Genomic DNA, 15,516 nt, shown 5'->3' on the forward strand with positions numbered 1-15,516 from the left:
TCTGGGGACGAGGGCAAATTGAGAGGAGGTCAGTTGTCGCCTATTGTGGCGTTTCCTTTTCAAGACGGTGCAGGGATCCCTGCCGTCCTCATGGAGATCTGTTGGAAGAGTTGGATGAGAGCCAGCTCTCTAATGCCTGGCACTGAGCTACAGCCCCATATGAAACACTGATGGCACATGCCATGGAAAAAAAAAACCCACAAGTTTCCCTAAATGAAATCCTTTCACTGCAAATGCACCATTTTCCAAGAGACATTTGCTTCTCATTAATCAGCAAGGTGAATCTTCTCATTAACAAAGTATGGGAATATGAATTGGGGATTGAATTCTCCAGTTTGCAGTCTCCACAGTATCAAGTCTCCACATTAGGGTGTACCTGAGTCCACAGTGAGCTCACCAAATGAATATCTCCACCCAATCCACCCACGGTGGCTCGCCTGTCGAGACGGACCACGGCAGAAGGATGATTAATGTCCCACCCCTCGCCCCCCACTGTGAATTAGAGACCATGGGTCGAAACTATTTTTCTTGGTGAGCAGGAGCACGCTTGTGGCTAAAAACGGGGCAAACACTGTTTATCATCTGCCTGACGACAGCCCTCCTCGGGGCAAATTAACCACGCGGCCATATCGACTGGCACGGGCCGGGAGTCAGTGCCCCTTCACTTTGATTAATCTCCTCGTGTTCCTGTTCCAACTCTATCAAAGTAATCTAAGTGAAGACACACAGCATTGATCTGTAAACACAGCATAGCACTGTACAGAAAACACACACACACACACAGTGGAAGAAAAGCAAGAATTTCTCCTGTCCTGTTTGCAGCAACTATCTGACTAACATCACATGTGCATATTCTTAAATATGGTTTGTATTAGTGATTATTTAGAAAATTAATAATATTGTTTTTCATAAATAAGTCTCAATATTGAACAAAAGAGAGTCCAGTTATTTTTCATCCTATATTAACAGTTTGTAGTCAGATTTTACAGGAATTAACTTTTCATTTTTATATTCTCATCAGACAGAAATTGCATTTATCTAAGCATGATGGTGTTTTTTTATTCAAGCAGACTGTTTTATTTGCTTTCCTATTTAAAGCACATGAGCAAATCTCAGTAAAACAACACTAGACCTCCTGCTCCTCAGCATCAACAATGTGAAAACTGCTTGTACAAAACCATGTGTTGCTGTGTGACGCTCCCACTGGGGGGGACAAAGCTTATTTTCATCCCTATCAATAAAGTTTGGCTTAAGTGGCAGCTTGTGCTCATCTATTCAAGGAATCCACACAAAATGTTGTGTTAATCCAGGCCTGCGCTGCCCAGCACCGACTGCACCGCATATGCAAAACAATCTGTTTTATGTGTGGCCGTGCCAGCATGTTTGGCAGCCGGTGACTGTGCATTTTTTTTTAATTGTGTTATTTCTGACAACTCATGTGGATCCGCTGCTTTAAATCCTGTGGCGTGACATTTACAATGCCCCTCCTTTTGTTTGTGATTTTACATGGAAAACAGATGTTCACATACAGTTTGCATTAAACTGCGTGTCAGGGCCTCACAAGCAGGTCTCTGGGGTCAAAGTGGTTGCAGATAGTTATGTGTGCTTGAATGCAAAAATACTGGCACTGGACAGGGTGTGAAAGCCTGAGATGTCAGAGGAAAAAAGATCAAAGATATAGAAACCAGAATGATCAATCAATTTCTAACAAACTGTCCAGTGATACATTTGTCCTCTTAATAATGTAAATCCCCAACAGTCAACTTTGTTTTTCTGCAAATATTTGATTAAAAAAATTTGACAGGTGTTTTTTTTTTTTTTTTTAACCTGGAGACAAACAAGTTTTCATCAGTCTCAGAACTTTATTGGAACAATGGCTGGTGTTGATTTACGACCTAAAAGAAGGGACATGGGGAACAGTTTTCATGTGCTGCATCGCTGCAGTTTGCTCGTGGCTGCTCCATGTGGCCGGCATGTTTTGAATTTCCATGATCATACGGAACAACACACGTTTCCAATGAGCTGTGGCTTGTGTGATCTGTTGTGGACTGATGTCTAGAAGATTAAAAAAAACTGAAGCAGCCTGTGTAAGTCACTGCATTCAGTGTCTCAGTTGTTTTAAAATGTGTGACCACTGTTGGATTCTTTTATGTTTCGTATGTGTCATTTGTCATTTCAGACAGGTTATGCAATTGTTTGTGTTCTGTTGTCAGGTGGCTTGAATTATGCACTTTATTCTCCACATTTCTTTGTTCCCCCCCCCTAATGCTGCAAATTTGAAGACAAAACAATGTTATCATCTCATTGTATCTCCTGGAAATCATTTACTGACAAAGAAAAAAGAATACAAATTTTAAAAATATCCCTCATAGTCTAATATAAGCCAGGTTTTCATTAAAGATTTTGAAAACAAAGCCAAAATAGATCTGATATGAAACTTACAAAGACCTCTATTAATAATTAGTCAAAGTATGCTTCTGTGTTTTCGAAATATTCATTGTAATAATTATTGTATTATAAAGCACAAAATCTGTGTGTTTTAAACATGGATGTATTACATTATCTCATAATAGATGCATCGTTTTAAATTATTTAAAAATAAGTCATGTCGCTTGTCTGTGACGTGCAACTACTTCCGCCGCCGACGTCATCGCCGTCAGAAAACATGGCGGCGTCCTGTGTGCGGACCGTGGGCTCGCTCCTCGGTAAATGTGGGAATAGCTGCTCCGGTGTAAACACAGTCACGTGGCAGCTGAGCCGACAGGTACAGTGGATTATTATCGTTAATAAATCAATCGATCACGTAATGAAAACAGCTGTGGACACGTTATCGATCAATCACAGGCTCAAATCGCAGGCGTCCTTGAGCCAGCAGCTTGTGTTAGCCGACACTAGCAGGACAGATACTGAAACCCGGCTTTGTCAGCGGTGTATAACCTTTATTAATAGTCTGATCGATTATAGATCAACTTGATCTGTATTTATTTCATCCTTAGGACAGTTCGGCTGGAGGTTTTTGGTCTTTGTTGCTTCAGATGTTTAAGCAGGATGTCTGTAGTTAAGCTAACCGGACACATAACAACCGCTCCTCTCCTCTTCCTTCTCCTCTCCTCCTCCCCATCCCCATCCTCCTCTCCTCTTCCTTCTCCTCTCCTCCTCCCCATCCTCCTCCTACTTCTTCTCTCCTCTCCTCCTCCCCACCCTCCTCCTCTCCTCTTCCTCCTCCCTTCTCCTCTCCTCCTCCATCTCCTCTCATCTTCCTCCTCCCTTCTCCTCTCCTCCTCTTCTCCCCCTCCTTCTTCTCTCCTCTTCCTTCTCCTCTCCTCCTCCCCATCCTCCTCCTCCTCTCCTCCTCTCCTCCCCATCCTCCTCCTCCTCCTTCTCTCCTCTTCCTTCTCCTCTCCTCTCCTCCTCCCCATCCTCCTCCTCCTCCTTCTTCTCTCCTCTTCCTTCTCCTCTCCTCTCCTCCTTCCCATCCCCCCTACTCCTCCTCCTTCTCCTCTCCTCTTCCTTCTCCTCTCCTCCTCCTCTCCTCTCCTCTCCTCATCCCCATCCTCCTCCTCGACTCCTCCTTCTCCTCTCCTCTTCCTCCTTCTCTCCTCTCCTCCTCCCCATCCTCCTCCTCGACTCCTCCTTCTTCTCTCCTCCTCCTCCTCCTCCTCCTCCTCTCCTCTTCCTTCTCCTTCTCCTCTCCTCTCCTCATCCTCTCCTCCTCCTTCTTCTCTCCTCTTCCTTCTCCTCTCCTCATCCCCATCCTCCTCCTCCTCTCCTCCTCCTCCACCTCCTCCTCCTCTCCTCCTCCTCCTCCTCCTCTCCTCTCCTCCTCCTCCTCCTCCTCCTCCTCTCCTCCTCCTCCTCCTCCTCTCCTCCTCCTCTCCTCCTCCTCCTCCTCCTCCTCCTCCTCAGGTCCTGAGGAGACAGCTATGTGTGAGCTCCGTCCTCCTCAGGAAGAACCTGGCGGCCGCGGGGCCTCAGAAGTTCACGGTGGAGTTCATAGAGAAGCAGGTGGAGGAGTTCGACATCGGGAAGCGTCACCTGGCCAACATGATGGGAGAAGACCCCGAGACCTTCACCCAGGACGACGTAGATGTGAGTCAGTGGGGAAAAGTCTCGTTTCCATTGATTATTGACTGTTTATTAAAAGTTTGATCGGCTGCAGGAAGAGTTCAGGACCTTTTCAGGGAACTGTCTGCTGGTTAGACTTTGTTTTGTAGAGGTTAGTTTAGTACTATTTTACATTAATGCTCTTTACTGAAATGTTGCAGTGTGTTTCATTACACTGGTTCAGACTCAGACAACGTTATCGTCTATTGAACTTCAATAAAACAGAAAATTATCTTTGGCGCCACTGGCATGGGTTACAAAACATACATGCAAACAGTAGACAAACACACGAATTAGTGCATCATGTATGGTCAACATAAAAATATATAGAAAAAAGGTGCTCAGAAGGTTCAAAACATGTGACGAAGGTGCTCTTTGGTGGGAACATTGGTCAAAAAAGGAAAATCCAAGGCACTCTTCTTCAATTAATATAAAAACTCAAATGTTTTTTCGATATAGCCATTGTATAAATAAAGGTTTTTTATATTATTGAAGAAGAGTGCCTTGGATTTTCCTTTTTTGATAAAAAAAAAATTATATATGTATATACAGTATATAATAAGTGCTCTAAACACGTTTACTTGGTATTTATATCATATCATTTTAGGTTATGTAAGCTGCTGGACAATTAGAATTTCCCTCCAGGGGATGAATAAAGTATTTTTCTTCCTCTTCTTCTAAAGCAGAGCAAGTTATATAGTCAGTTCTAGCTCTCGTCTTAAAAACCTTTAAAAGTTCAAACATTTCAGGTGTGTGTATGTGTCTTTGTGTGTGTATTTCCCATGATAAGATTGTAATAATAACAGAATAAGCATAGCAACAGCCTCATAAACTCACAGAGAGTCACACAGTTGCAACACACCACCTCTAATGTTTCTGTATAATATTTTACTGTTAATCCGCACTAGATTTGCAAATGTGGACTCATCCGCCGCTGAAAATAGTCCCTGAACAAACATCACTGCTGAGACAGTAATGAGTGTTTTGTATGTGTGTGTATATGTCCAGCCTGGAGGATCTGTTGGTTTCGGTTCTTCCTGGTATTTGTAGTTTTTCTCGGCCGTGTGTCTGTTTGCCTCAGTCCACAAAATAAAAAGCTCCTCGGTCGGCAGTTGTTGTTGACAAGTGGGGAATTTGTGCTCGACAGCTCCTCGGGGATATTCAGTCTCTCTGCAGGGAGGCGCAGGTCGTTTCTGGAGTGTAAACACACACAGCTCTGCAGTCGTCACACAACTTTATTTTGTTTTTGATTTTGATTTTATTTTGTACTATTTTGACAAAAGACTCCAATCCACAAGCCACTTTGAACAGAGCCGCAGCCTCCACCTCTGTGTCGTTTGAAGGCTCCGCTCTCTCCACATCATCATCATCATCATCATCATTAGCACCGGTGGAGGTGGGGGGAGTGGGGGGGTTAATTCGCTGCGTCAGGGACATTAGCAACACCCTCAAACACACACACACATGCTGCCTATTTGAGATTTTTGGCAAATAGCGTTCGCCCTCGCCACTCCAGCCACTTAGTCTGATTTCCCAGCCCCCCCTCCCTCCTCGCTTGGCTCCCCAGCGTCCCTCACATGTAATGAAGACAGCAGACGGTGGCGGGCTGTGAAAGCTAAAGTGACGGCGAGCACCCAAACCCCCCCCGACTTAGAAAGAGGGAGATTTTTGTGCGGCCTGGAGGAGAGTCCAGTCTGCTCAGGTGTGACGGTGACAAAGACCCAGGAAAAATCAAAGCGATGTTTACAGCTGGGGGGTTAATTTAACTCTGGATGCTTGCCACACACACACACACACTAACACACACAGCACTTTGTGACACGTTTGACCTTTGAAAACTTTTGTTCTGACTCAAAGCTGCATCATCTGCTGCTGCCACACGATGACTTTTAATCTCCCGGCTGCCTCCATTCAAACTAATGCCACATCTTGTGCTGCACATTTCTATGAAACGTGCTTTATAAATAAAGATTGATTTGATTTAATTTGATGTAAGTACAGATTGGCTGCAGCTTCAGCTTCTCAAACACCGTCATTTTCTCTGCTGTGAGCTGAATTATTCTTTTGTAGGAGCAGAACAAAACATTTAGGGAGTTGTCTAGTTGTCAGTTGCAGGTTTTTGTTCCTATTGTCTTTGTTTATACGCAGTGTTGAGGATCCAGTTGGGTGTGTTATTGGGATTTTTTAAATTTAAATATGCACAAATATATATATTGATAACCTCAGGACAGACTACTGAATAAACATAGAAACTAATGAGAGCTAAAAATATTCATTGTTAATTAGTTTGTCAGTTAGTATTTTTATTGACTGATCGATCAGTTTGTTTATGGATAAAACAGTTAGGGATAGTTCAACATTTTTGGCAAATTGGCCCATTGCCATAATCCCTATAGTCATAGCAGTAGGTTCGTTACCTTTAATTGTCGGCGCAAGCTGTTTTTAGAACGGCGGAGCAGAGCCGTGAGCTGCTCAGAGCTACGCTACGGAGGCTCATGGGATTTCTTGGTTTTCCCTCATCAAATACACAATCCAACAACTCCAAAACGCTCTGGTGGACAAGTTGTGACCTGCACATTCACCACGCTATGAGATAATAACACAACGTTACCAGACAGAGTTGTTTTAGAGGGAAATTCATGCAAAACCGCTGATGTGCGTTGCCTTCAGGGACAGTTTTTCGGCAAACAGTCTCTGTATTTTATGGCAATGGGCCAATTTGCCAAAATGTTGAACTATCCCTTTAACAATGAATCACGTCTATCACTGAGACACTGGATCTGCTTGTTCTGTACCGTTCTGTGTCGGTTTCACTGTCTTCTCCTCCCTCCTCTGTCACTCCATCTCTCCGCCATATTGTCCCGAAGCTCAGGGGACACACAGGTGTGTCTTCATCTGTTCTGCCTGTCTCTCCCGTTTCCTCCTCTCTCTTTATCCTTTACCTTCTCCTCCATTGCCCCCCCCCCCCACACACACACACACGTATCCAGTCCTTTTCTCTCTGCTTTCCGTCGTTTTGACAACCTTAAAGGCAGCAACCTGCTCCCTCCGCGCAGCACCTGCTGCCTCACTAATTGAAGCGACAGAGAGGAGTAAAAAAGAAGAAGAGGAGGAGGAGGAGGAGGAGAGATGGTGGGATGGAGGACGGAGAGAGAGAGAGATGAACAGACTGTCTTGATGAGTGTGGCGGGGCCAACACACTTCCTGTCTCCCTCTCCACACACACACACACACACTGGCGGTGCCATCTGTAGCCCTGCTAATAACACTGAGAGGATGAACTTGGAGTGAACTGTTGGACGTCCACAGTGTCCTCTGCTCGCTGTCAACAAAGACAAAAACTTGTGCCTTTTTCTGCTTGTTTTCTCCTCTAACTCTACCGCCACACACACACACACACACACACACACACACACACACACACGCTCTCCCCTTTCCTTGAACCCTGTGGCGGCAGCTTGCGCCTCCTCTCCTCTGTCAGGCCGCTGTGACCTCTGTGGTGGTGGACGTGTCAGCGTTGTGTCAGTGGATCTATCAAGCTGCCATCTCTGCTTCTACTCTTTCTTTTATTTATTAATTTCTCTCTCTCTCTTTCTCTTTCGTCCACAGAGGAGCATCGCCTACCTGTTCCCCTCCGGCCTGTTTGACAAGAAAGCCCAGCCTCTCATGAAGGTACATGTGTGTGTGTGTGTGTGTAATTTTTTAGAAGTCAACTTTATTTTTATTGACCTTTGGTTTCATTTTCTTTGTATCTTAAAAAATAAACCACAACCATTCACTCATCACCTGTGAAGTGTTGGTTTATATAATTTAAAATCAAAATGGCCAGCTAATAAAAATTAAATCTGTAGATGGGTTTATAGATGAAATGAATGAAATGTGAAAGTAACTCGATTTATTTCCGGTTCTTTTGCAGCATCCGGACGAAATATTCCCAAAACAGAGAGGTAGGTGATGCTGTGATCACACAGGTGCATCTCAATAAATAAGAATATCATGGGGAAAAAAGTGTATTGATGTCAGTAGTTCAATTAAAAAAAGTGAAACTAACACGTTATATAGATCCATTACACAGAATGAAACATTTCATGTCTTTATTTCTTTCTTTTTTGTTATTTCTAATGATTAAAATTCAGTATCTCAAAAATGTAAGTATTTCCATCTTGGTTGGGGCTATTTGACTTCAACTAGTGGAAATGGACTTTTCCATAAGAATTCCAATTTATTGAGATGCACCTGTAGATGATAGATTATAGATTTGAATTGAATGGTGGCAGTAAATGAGTGAGCTGCCTCTAGTCTGAACTGATGGTGTTTTTACAGCCGTGCAGTGGGGAGCAGACGGCCGGCCGTTCCACTTCCTGTTCTACACCGGCAAACAGTCGTACTACTCCCTGATGCACGTGAGTTACCTGAGGTGAAGGTGAATCTTCATCCGGCTCTAAATCCTCACCTCTTCCTCACTTCCCTCGGGTCATATCCCATTCAGAGAGAGAGAGAGAGAGTTAAATGGATAGTAGCATTTTTTTTAAAGTGGGGTTGTATGATCTACAAATAGCCCCTAAGTACTTTAATTGCAGTAGAAGACTCTCTGCTCTCCTCCCGTTAGCAACGCCAGCCCATAGCCCTGCCCAGAGATTTACAATATACATTGTTGTGAATGGACCCAAAGAAACGGCCTATTTTCACGGCCTAAAAGAGGTTTTACGTGAAAAAAAACACAGATTATAATTTTTTCCAGCCCTTCAAAGTGCAGGAAAAACGCAGTTTTTATTTGGAGCTAACCAACTCACGTATCCCTCCGCCCAGGGTTAGCGCCGGCCGATCAGCAGTTGGTTAGGTCCAAATAAAAACTGCGTTTTTCCTGCACTTCGAGGGGCTGGAAAAAATTATATTATAGCGAACAATGGAACTGTGTATTTTTTTTTCAGGTAAAACCTCTTTTAGGCCACGAAAATAGGCCGTTTCTTTGGGTCCATTCACAACAATGTATGTTGTAAATCTCTGGGCAGGGCTATGGGCTGGCGTTGCTAACGGGAGGAGTGTAGAGAGTCTTCTACTGCAATTAAAGTACTTAGGGGCTATTTGGAGATCATACAACCCCACTTTAAAAAAAATGCTACTATCCCTTTAAGAGACCACATCACATCTTCTCCTCCACGCAGCTGAATAGACAGAGGTGAACCTGAGCTGCAGAGGAGCTGAGGTTTATTCTCATTGTCTCGGACTCGATGTAGTTTCTTTTTCTTTTTTTTATATGATATGATAAAAACTAAGAAGGAAATTCAAAGCGGGCCAACAGGGGGCAGCACCGGTCTCACTCTGCCTTTTAGAGGCGGTTATAGAAACAGGAAAAGAACAGATGATGATGAACCATCAGAGGTGTTTCTCCTCCTCCTCCTCCCGTCTGTGGCCGGCCGCCGACCTTGTTCAAAGACGCTCCACAGACAATAGACGTGTCTGTATCTGAAACACAGACAGACGCACCGTAGCTGGATATTGGTCACACACACACACACACACACACTGTTGTGCCCTGCAGCCACAGCCTGGGCCCCCTGCTGCTGGTTTAAATAGGTATGTCAGACAGTCTGAGAGCAGGAGCTGCCTGTCTGCATGATCGCAGCCTCAATCACACTCCTCCTTCTCCTGCTTCCTCCCTTGTTTCCTCCTCCACCCTCTCTCCCTCTCTCTCTCTCTCTCTCTCTCTCTCTCTCTCTCTGATTGAAAGAAGGAGTGCAGCAGCAGCAGCAGCAGCTCCAGCTCAGACTTCTCTCTCCTCTCCTCTCCTCCTTTTCATCCGGCCGAATTATTTCTGCCCATTGTAGAGCCCAGTGTTTGCAAACGTGTAACGCAAGCCCCTTATCCAACCCCCCCGACCCCTCCCACCCTCCTCCTCCTCCTCCTCCTCCCCCCCCTTCGTCCTCCAGCTCTCTCTTTTTTCTCTGATTTTCTATTACGTGTTTTTTTTTTTTTTTTTTTTGCAAAGAAAATTGGTTTTTGCTTGATGTTTGCTTTTTTGGTTGCCCCCCCCCCCCTTCTCTCCCCTCTCCTCTCCTCCCACCCCCACCCCCACCTCCTCCTCCCCCTCCCCCCCACACCCCTCTGTCGCTGGTCGGAGTGGCAGCGGATTAGGTACACTCTATCAAGAAGGAATTAAACAAACATCTGGTGAATAATTGACGGGGAAATGAGTTCTCACTGAGGCGCAGGGCGGCCGGGGGGGGGTCTGCCTCGGGGACGTGACCAGCATGCCCCCCCCCCCTACCACCATCACCACCTCCACCTCCATCAACCCCCACCAAACTTGAACATTTGTTCACAATCGCACCTTGATTTTCTATTGGCTTTGATGGAGACTCATTTTTCTATTAACTCCTGTAAAAACTAAAAAAGTAAAAAAAAAAAAATAATTGTAAAAAAAAAATAATAATTTTGATCCAAAACGTTAGAAAAGGTTTAAAAATTGCAGCTGGCTGTGGGGAATAATTTGACAGGCCACGTGCAGTACCGTCTTCGTCCACCAGTGGGCTGCTCCTGTTCAGGTTCACACACGGAATAAAAACTACTAAATAAAATTGACTCCAGACAACAAGCACCTGCTAATGTGAGGATTGTTTTGGTAACCCTGTAATTTACAGGCTGTTAATTACGTAATAATGGCAAGAAATAGCAATTGATTGCGTCATAAGGTCTAGAAATAGCCTAGAAATAACAGTCAATTTCATAGTTGTCAAGAAATATAGCCAATAACTACTGATTGCATAGAAATAGCCCAGAAATAATGGTCAATTGCAAGGACTTGGTGGAGAAAAATTCTGGCCTTTCCCAAAAAATTCAAAGCATGAAAAGCATGGGTAATCTTTTACCTTTATGAAAAACATGGCATTACTATGAAATTACTGTTATTTCGAGGGTATTTCTTGATATTACTCTGCAATTAATTGTTATTTCTTGGCTATTTCTTTACATTATCACGTAATTAACGGCCTGTAAATTGAAGGGTTACCATTGTTTTTTATTTTTCATACTGGCACGTCTTATCGCTGACGTTTCACATTGTTGCTGTCGTTGTTTTTGGTGAATTTCAGGAGCTGTACGACAAAATCCAAAAGCTGGAGAAGCACCAGGACCGTCTGAGGGCCAAAGGACTTTACTCCGAGAGTCCCAAACAGATGTAGGTAGAGTTTTTTTTTGTTTTATTTATTTTTTTGTCAGTTGGGAGTGATAACAAGGTGATCTGTGTCCCTGCAGCTCTCTGGGAATGAGCCGCTGGCTGACGAAGGAGGAGGTGGAGGCGGTGCTGGTGGAGACCATCTCCACCCACGATGTAAGAGCCGACTGCGTCTCCTCCTCTTCCTCTTCCTCCTCCTCTTCCTCTTCCTCTCCTTCACCGACACCGATGTTGTGTTTCTCCTCCTCAGTACGGTCACCTGGTCCAGCTGATGGAGCGGCTGCTGTCCATGCCCTACTGCGCCGTGGAGGAGGAGTTTGTGCTGCGTTACCGCCGGCAACTGGAGGCGCAGGCCAGCAGGCAGGCGGTGCCGACGCTGGAGAGGGACGACAGGGGCGTGGCCTTCAGCACGGCAGAGGGTGGGGAGACACAACCTGCTACATGTTCATTTGTTTCAAGTCCAGACTTTTTTTTTTTTTAAACTTTATTGACTGTTTTGTTTTAACACACATTTATACAACATGTCTCTTTTTCTTTAGTTTGTTTGCAGTTATGATCAGGATGTGTCCTTCCTTTCCTCAAATTATGCATTGAAACGGCCCTTTACTCATTTTTCAAGTAGTAAAATGTACTGGTTAAAGGGATAGTTCAACATTTTGGCAAATTGGTCCATTGCCATAATCCCTATAGTCATAGCAGTAGGTTCGTTACCTTTAATTGTCGGTGCAAGCTATTTTTAGAACGGCCGAGCAGAGCTGTGAGCTGCTCAGAGCTACGCTATGGAGGCTCATTATGGGATTTCTCGGTTTCCCTCATCAAACTCATCAAATACACAACACACAACAACTCCAAAACGCTCTGGTGGACAAGTTGTGACCTGCACATTCACCACGCTATGAGATAATAACACAACGTTACCAGACAGAGTTGTTTTAGAGGTAAAGTCAGAGACTGCTTGATGAAAGACTGCTCCCGAAGGAAACTCACATCAGCGTTTTTGCATGAATTTACCTCGAAAACAACTCTTGTTCTAAAAATAGCTTGCACCGACAATTAAGGTAACAATCAGCCAATTCGCCAAAATGTTGAACTATCCCTTTAAGGTCAAATCTTAAAAATGTGACATTTTGAGGCAGAAAACCCCTGATTCCAAGTTTTATCTTCAATCTTGTCAACAAAACACAACTCGTTTAGGTTTAAAAGAGTGTTGTTTTGGTATTTTGATGAGAAAAAGGAGGTAAAGTTGTGTTTGTGTGTGTTTTTTCTCTCCCAGGCCGTAGGAAGACGTCCACCTCCTCCGTCGTCCTCCGAGACTGCGGCTCGGGACGCGTCACCGTCAACGGACAGGACTACCTGCACTTCTTCACGGTGCTGCAGGACAGGTGAGTGGGACGGCGGCTTCACACACGGACGCCGCTTCCTTTAAGAACGATGCACGACATGACACATCGAACCCCCCATCCCCCTCTGCTGAGAGAAAAAAAAAATTAAGAAGCAGCTTTTTCACTCTTCACAGCATCGCCTGTTTTTTTTATTTTTTTATTTATCTCCTTGTAGTAAGTTAATTACACAGTTGAGTGCTTGTGTGTGTGTGGATGTCCAGGGCTGGTGTTGTCATGCAGTGTGAGGATGGGCTGTAATTGGAGCAGAGAGGTGACAATTGACTTTGTCAGCAGCCATAGGCCATTCAGCCCGAGACGCCATCCAGAACACAGACACTTTCTCTTTCACACACACTCACACACACACACAGACACACTCTACCTTATCCCATTCCTGCTGAGTCAGAAGTTACTCTGTAATATGTGGCGGTGAGATTGTAAGAGAAAGCTTTTCAGTGGCTGGGATCCTCTCTGCTTGTCTGAAAACTCACCCAACCAGACATTAAATTAGCTAAGCCTCTGCTGTTGATACCACTATCTGTAAAATAGCACACACTCCTGCTCTGCCTATTCAACCACTCCTCATTCTTTCACCTCCTTTTTTTTGCTCTCCATTATCTCCTGGTCATTTTCTTCTCCTCCTCCTCCTCCTTCTTCTCCTCCTTCTCCTTCTTCTCCTTCTTCTTCTTTCTCTCCGCCCTTCAGAGAGCAGCTGATGTTCCCGCTCCAGTTCATGGCCGTGCTGGGACGCTTCGACCTGCAGTGCACGGTGAGCGGCGGCGGGCGGTCCGGCCAGGCGGGGGCGCTGCGGCTCGCCATCTCCCGCGCCCTCCTCAGCTTCCTGTCCGACGGAGACATGGAGAAAATGAGACAAGGTGGGGGTTCCTGAGTGAATATTAATGTCTTTAATAATATAATCAAATCGTTTCGCCAAAATTCTTACTGTTTTGCGTATCCCTTTATTTTACAGGCTGCTAATTACATGATAATGTGAATAAATAGCCAAGAAATAACAATTGTTTGCATTGTAATGGCAAGAAATTGCCTAGAAACTGTCAATTTCTTAGTCATGTCATGTTTTTCTTAAAAGCAAAAGATTACACATGCTTTTCATGCTTTGAATTTGCAAGTCCTTGCAATTGACTGTTATTTCTGGGGTTTTTCTACACAATCAATAGTTATTTCTTGGCTCTATTTCTCTACATTACTATGAAATTATATATTTTTAGGCTATTTCTAGACATTATGACGTAATTAATTGTTATTTCTTGGCTATTTCTTGACATTATCACGTAATTAGCAACCTGTAAATTAAAGGTTTACCCTGTTTTGCAATGAATTTTTCAGCCTCATCTTTGTAGTCACAAGCCACGCCCACAGGAAATGATTGCTGTTGTTCTGATGCATTTTGTCAAGTTCAGGCTGAGGTGAAGCTTGTTTGGGGGAAAAAAAGGGATGGAGCTGAAACCTCAGGAGGCGTCAAAATGTTGCTCCTGTGCACAAAGGAATAAATAAAACTCTTAACAGTTCAAAATGCAGTTGAACAAAATATAGAAACAATAAATATCTAAGATGAGTTGCTCCTTCATCCATCCATTTCATTTCTTCTTTATCATTTTCCAGCTGGGCTGCTGACCCCCGACCCCAGAGTGAGGGAGAGGAAGAAGCCGGGACAGGAGGGAGCGAGGAAGAAGTTCACCTGGAAGAAACGCTGAGGAGGAAGAGGAGGAGGAGGAGGAGGAAGAGGAGGAGGAGGAAGAGGAGGAGGGATGAACTCACCTGAACTCAGATGTGAAGCGTTGCCGTGGCTCCCGTACGAACTGACGTCATGTCGTCTGTGTGGAGCCTCTTTGTGCTCTCCATGTTTTCAGGCCGCTGCTGCAGCGAGCGTCCTCAGCCACCAGATGGAGCCGTCTGTCCACAGATCAATGGGAAAGGAGCAATGTGATTATCAGTATATTAAGTCAATAAATTAAGTTTTTCATATAAACAAACACTTTCTGTGCATCTTGTTCTCTTTGGTTCTTGTTATGGTTGTGATAGATAACTAAATGTAACCACTGGACTTGTTGCTGCTCAATTTTGCTGCATTTTAGTTTCATTTTTTAGATATTTATTAATAACTTTGGTTTAATTCAGGCTGCACATGAGCAAAGTTGTCCAAATGTGATTAACATGGCACGATTTAGAAAAAGCATTTGCAGCACATTCAGATATATAATACGAGCCCTATATTACCCATAATGCAACCAACAGCCAGATTAATCACCCTGGGGCTGCGGTGTAGAAATCTGCTGCTCATATCGAGCTCCACTAAACATGGCAGTGTTATAATTTCCCCAGGCACCAAACTCACCAGAGCTGACCCTGATTAGTTGATTATTGGCAGAAAATTCACTGGGAACAATTTTGATAAATGATTAGTATTTTTTTTTTTTACTGGACAGTCTGAATATTCCCTTTTCCTTGTTTCCAGATGTGACATGTTTATATTCTGTACTGTACTGTCCTACACTGGATGTCATTGGAAATATCTGAGCAGGTTTTCCACTTGGTTGTCATGAACACCTTCGATCACAAGGTGTCGCCACATGAACATGAATGTGAAACAGGTGAGTTTCTGCTCATTTCTAACGCACCTGTTTCTATTAGAGAATAATCAGGTCATGGATCGCAGCGCAAGTGATGAATAAAGAATAAAGTGGTAAATAAACAGTTAAATGAAATTGTTTAGAATAAAACAGTGGGCTATGTATATTATTGATGGATTAAGTGGGGTTTTATTTTTTATTTTTAGTTTAAAGTCTAAATATAAAACCCTACACTTGTTTTTGATAGTAATCCATGATTGATCGT

General features: G+C 43.9%; 1 protein-coding gene across 1 annotated transcript; it reads left to right on the forward strand.

Moving 5' to 3' along the window:
* Positions 1-2,649: 2,649 nt before the first annotated feature.
* Positions 2,650-14,654, forward strand: mrps9 (mitochondrial ribosomal protein S9). Its single transcript, XM_085796633.1, has 11 exons — positions 2,650-2,764; positions 3,907-4,089; positions 7,714-7,776; positions 8,021-8,051; positions 8,428-8,507; positions 11,196-11,281; positions 11,359-11,434; positions 11,529-11,697; positions 12,552-12,660; positions 13,366-13,535; positions 14,284-14,654. The coding sequence occupies exons 1-11, from the start codon at positions 2,666-2,668 to the stop codon at positions 14,373-14,375; spliced, it is 1,158 nt and encodes a 385-aa protein (XP_085652759.1). The 5' UTR covers positions 2,650-2,665; the 3' UTR covers positions 14,376-14,654.
* Positions 14,655-15,516: the final 862 nt, after the last annotated feature.

Source organism: Trachurus japonicus, chromosome 2 (assembly GCF_045865225.1).
Source record: "Trachurus japonicus isolate A0001 chromosome 2, Traja_1.0".
NCBI lineage: Eukaryota > Metazoa > Chordata > Actinopteri > Carangiformes > Carangidae > Trachurus > Trachurus japonicus.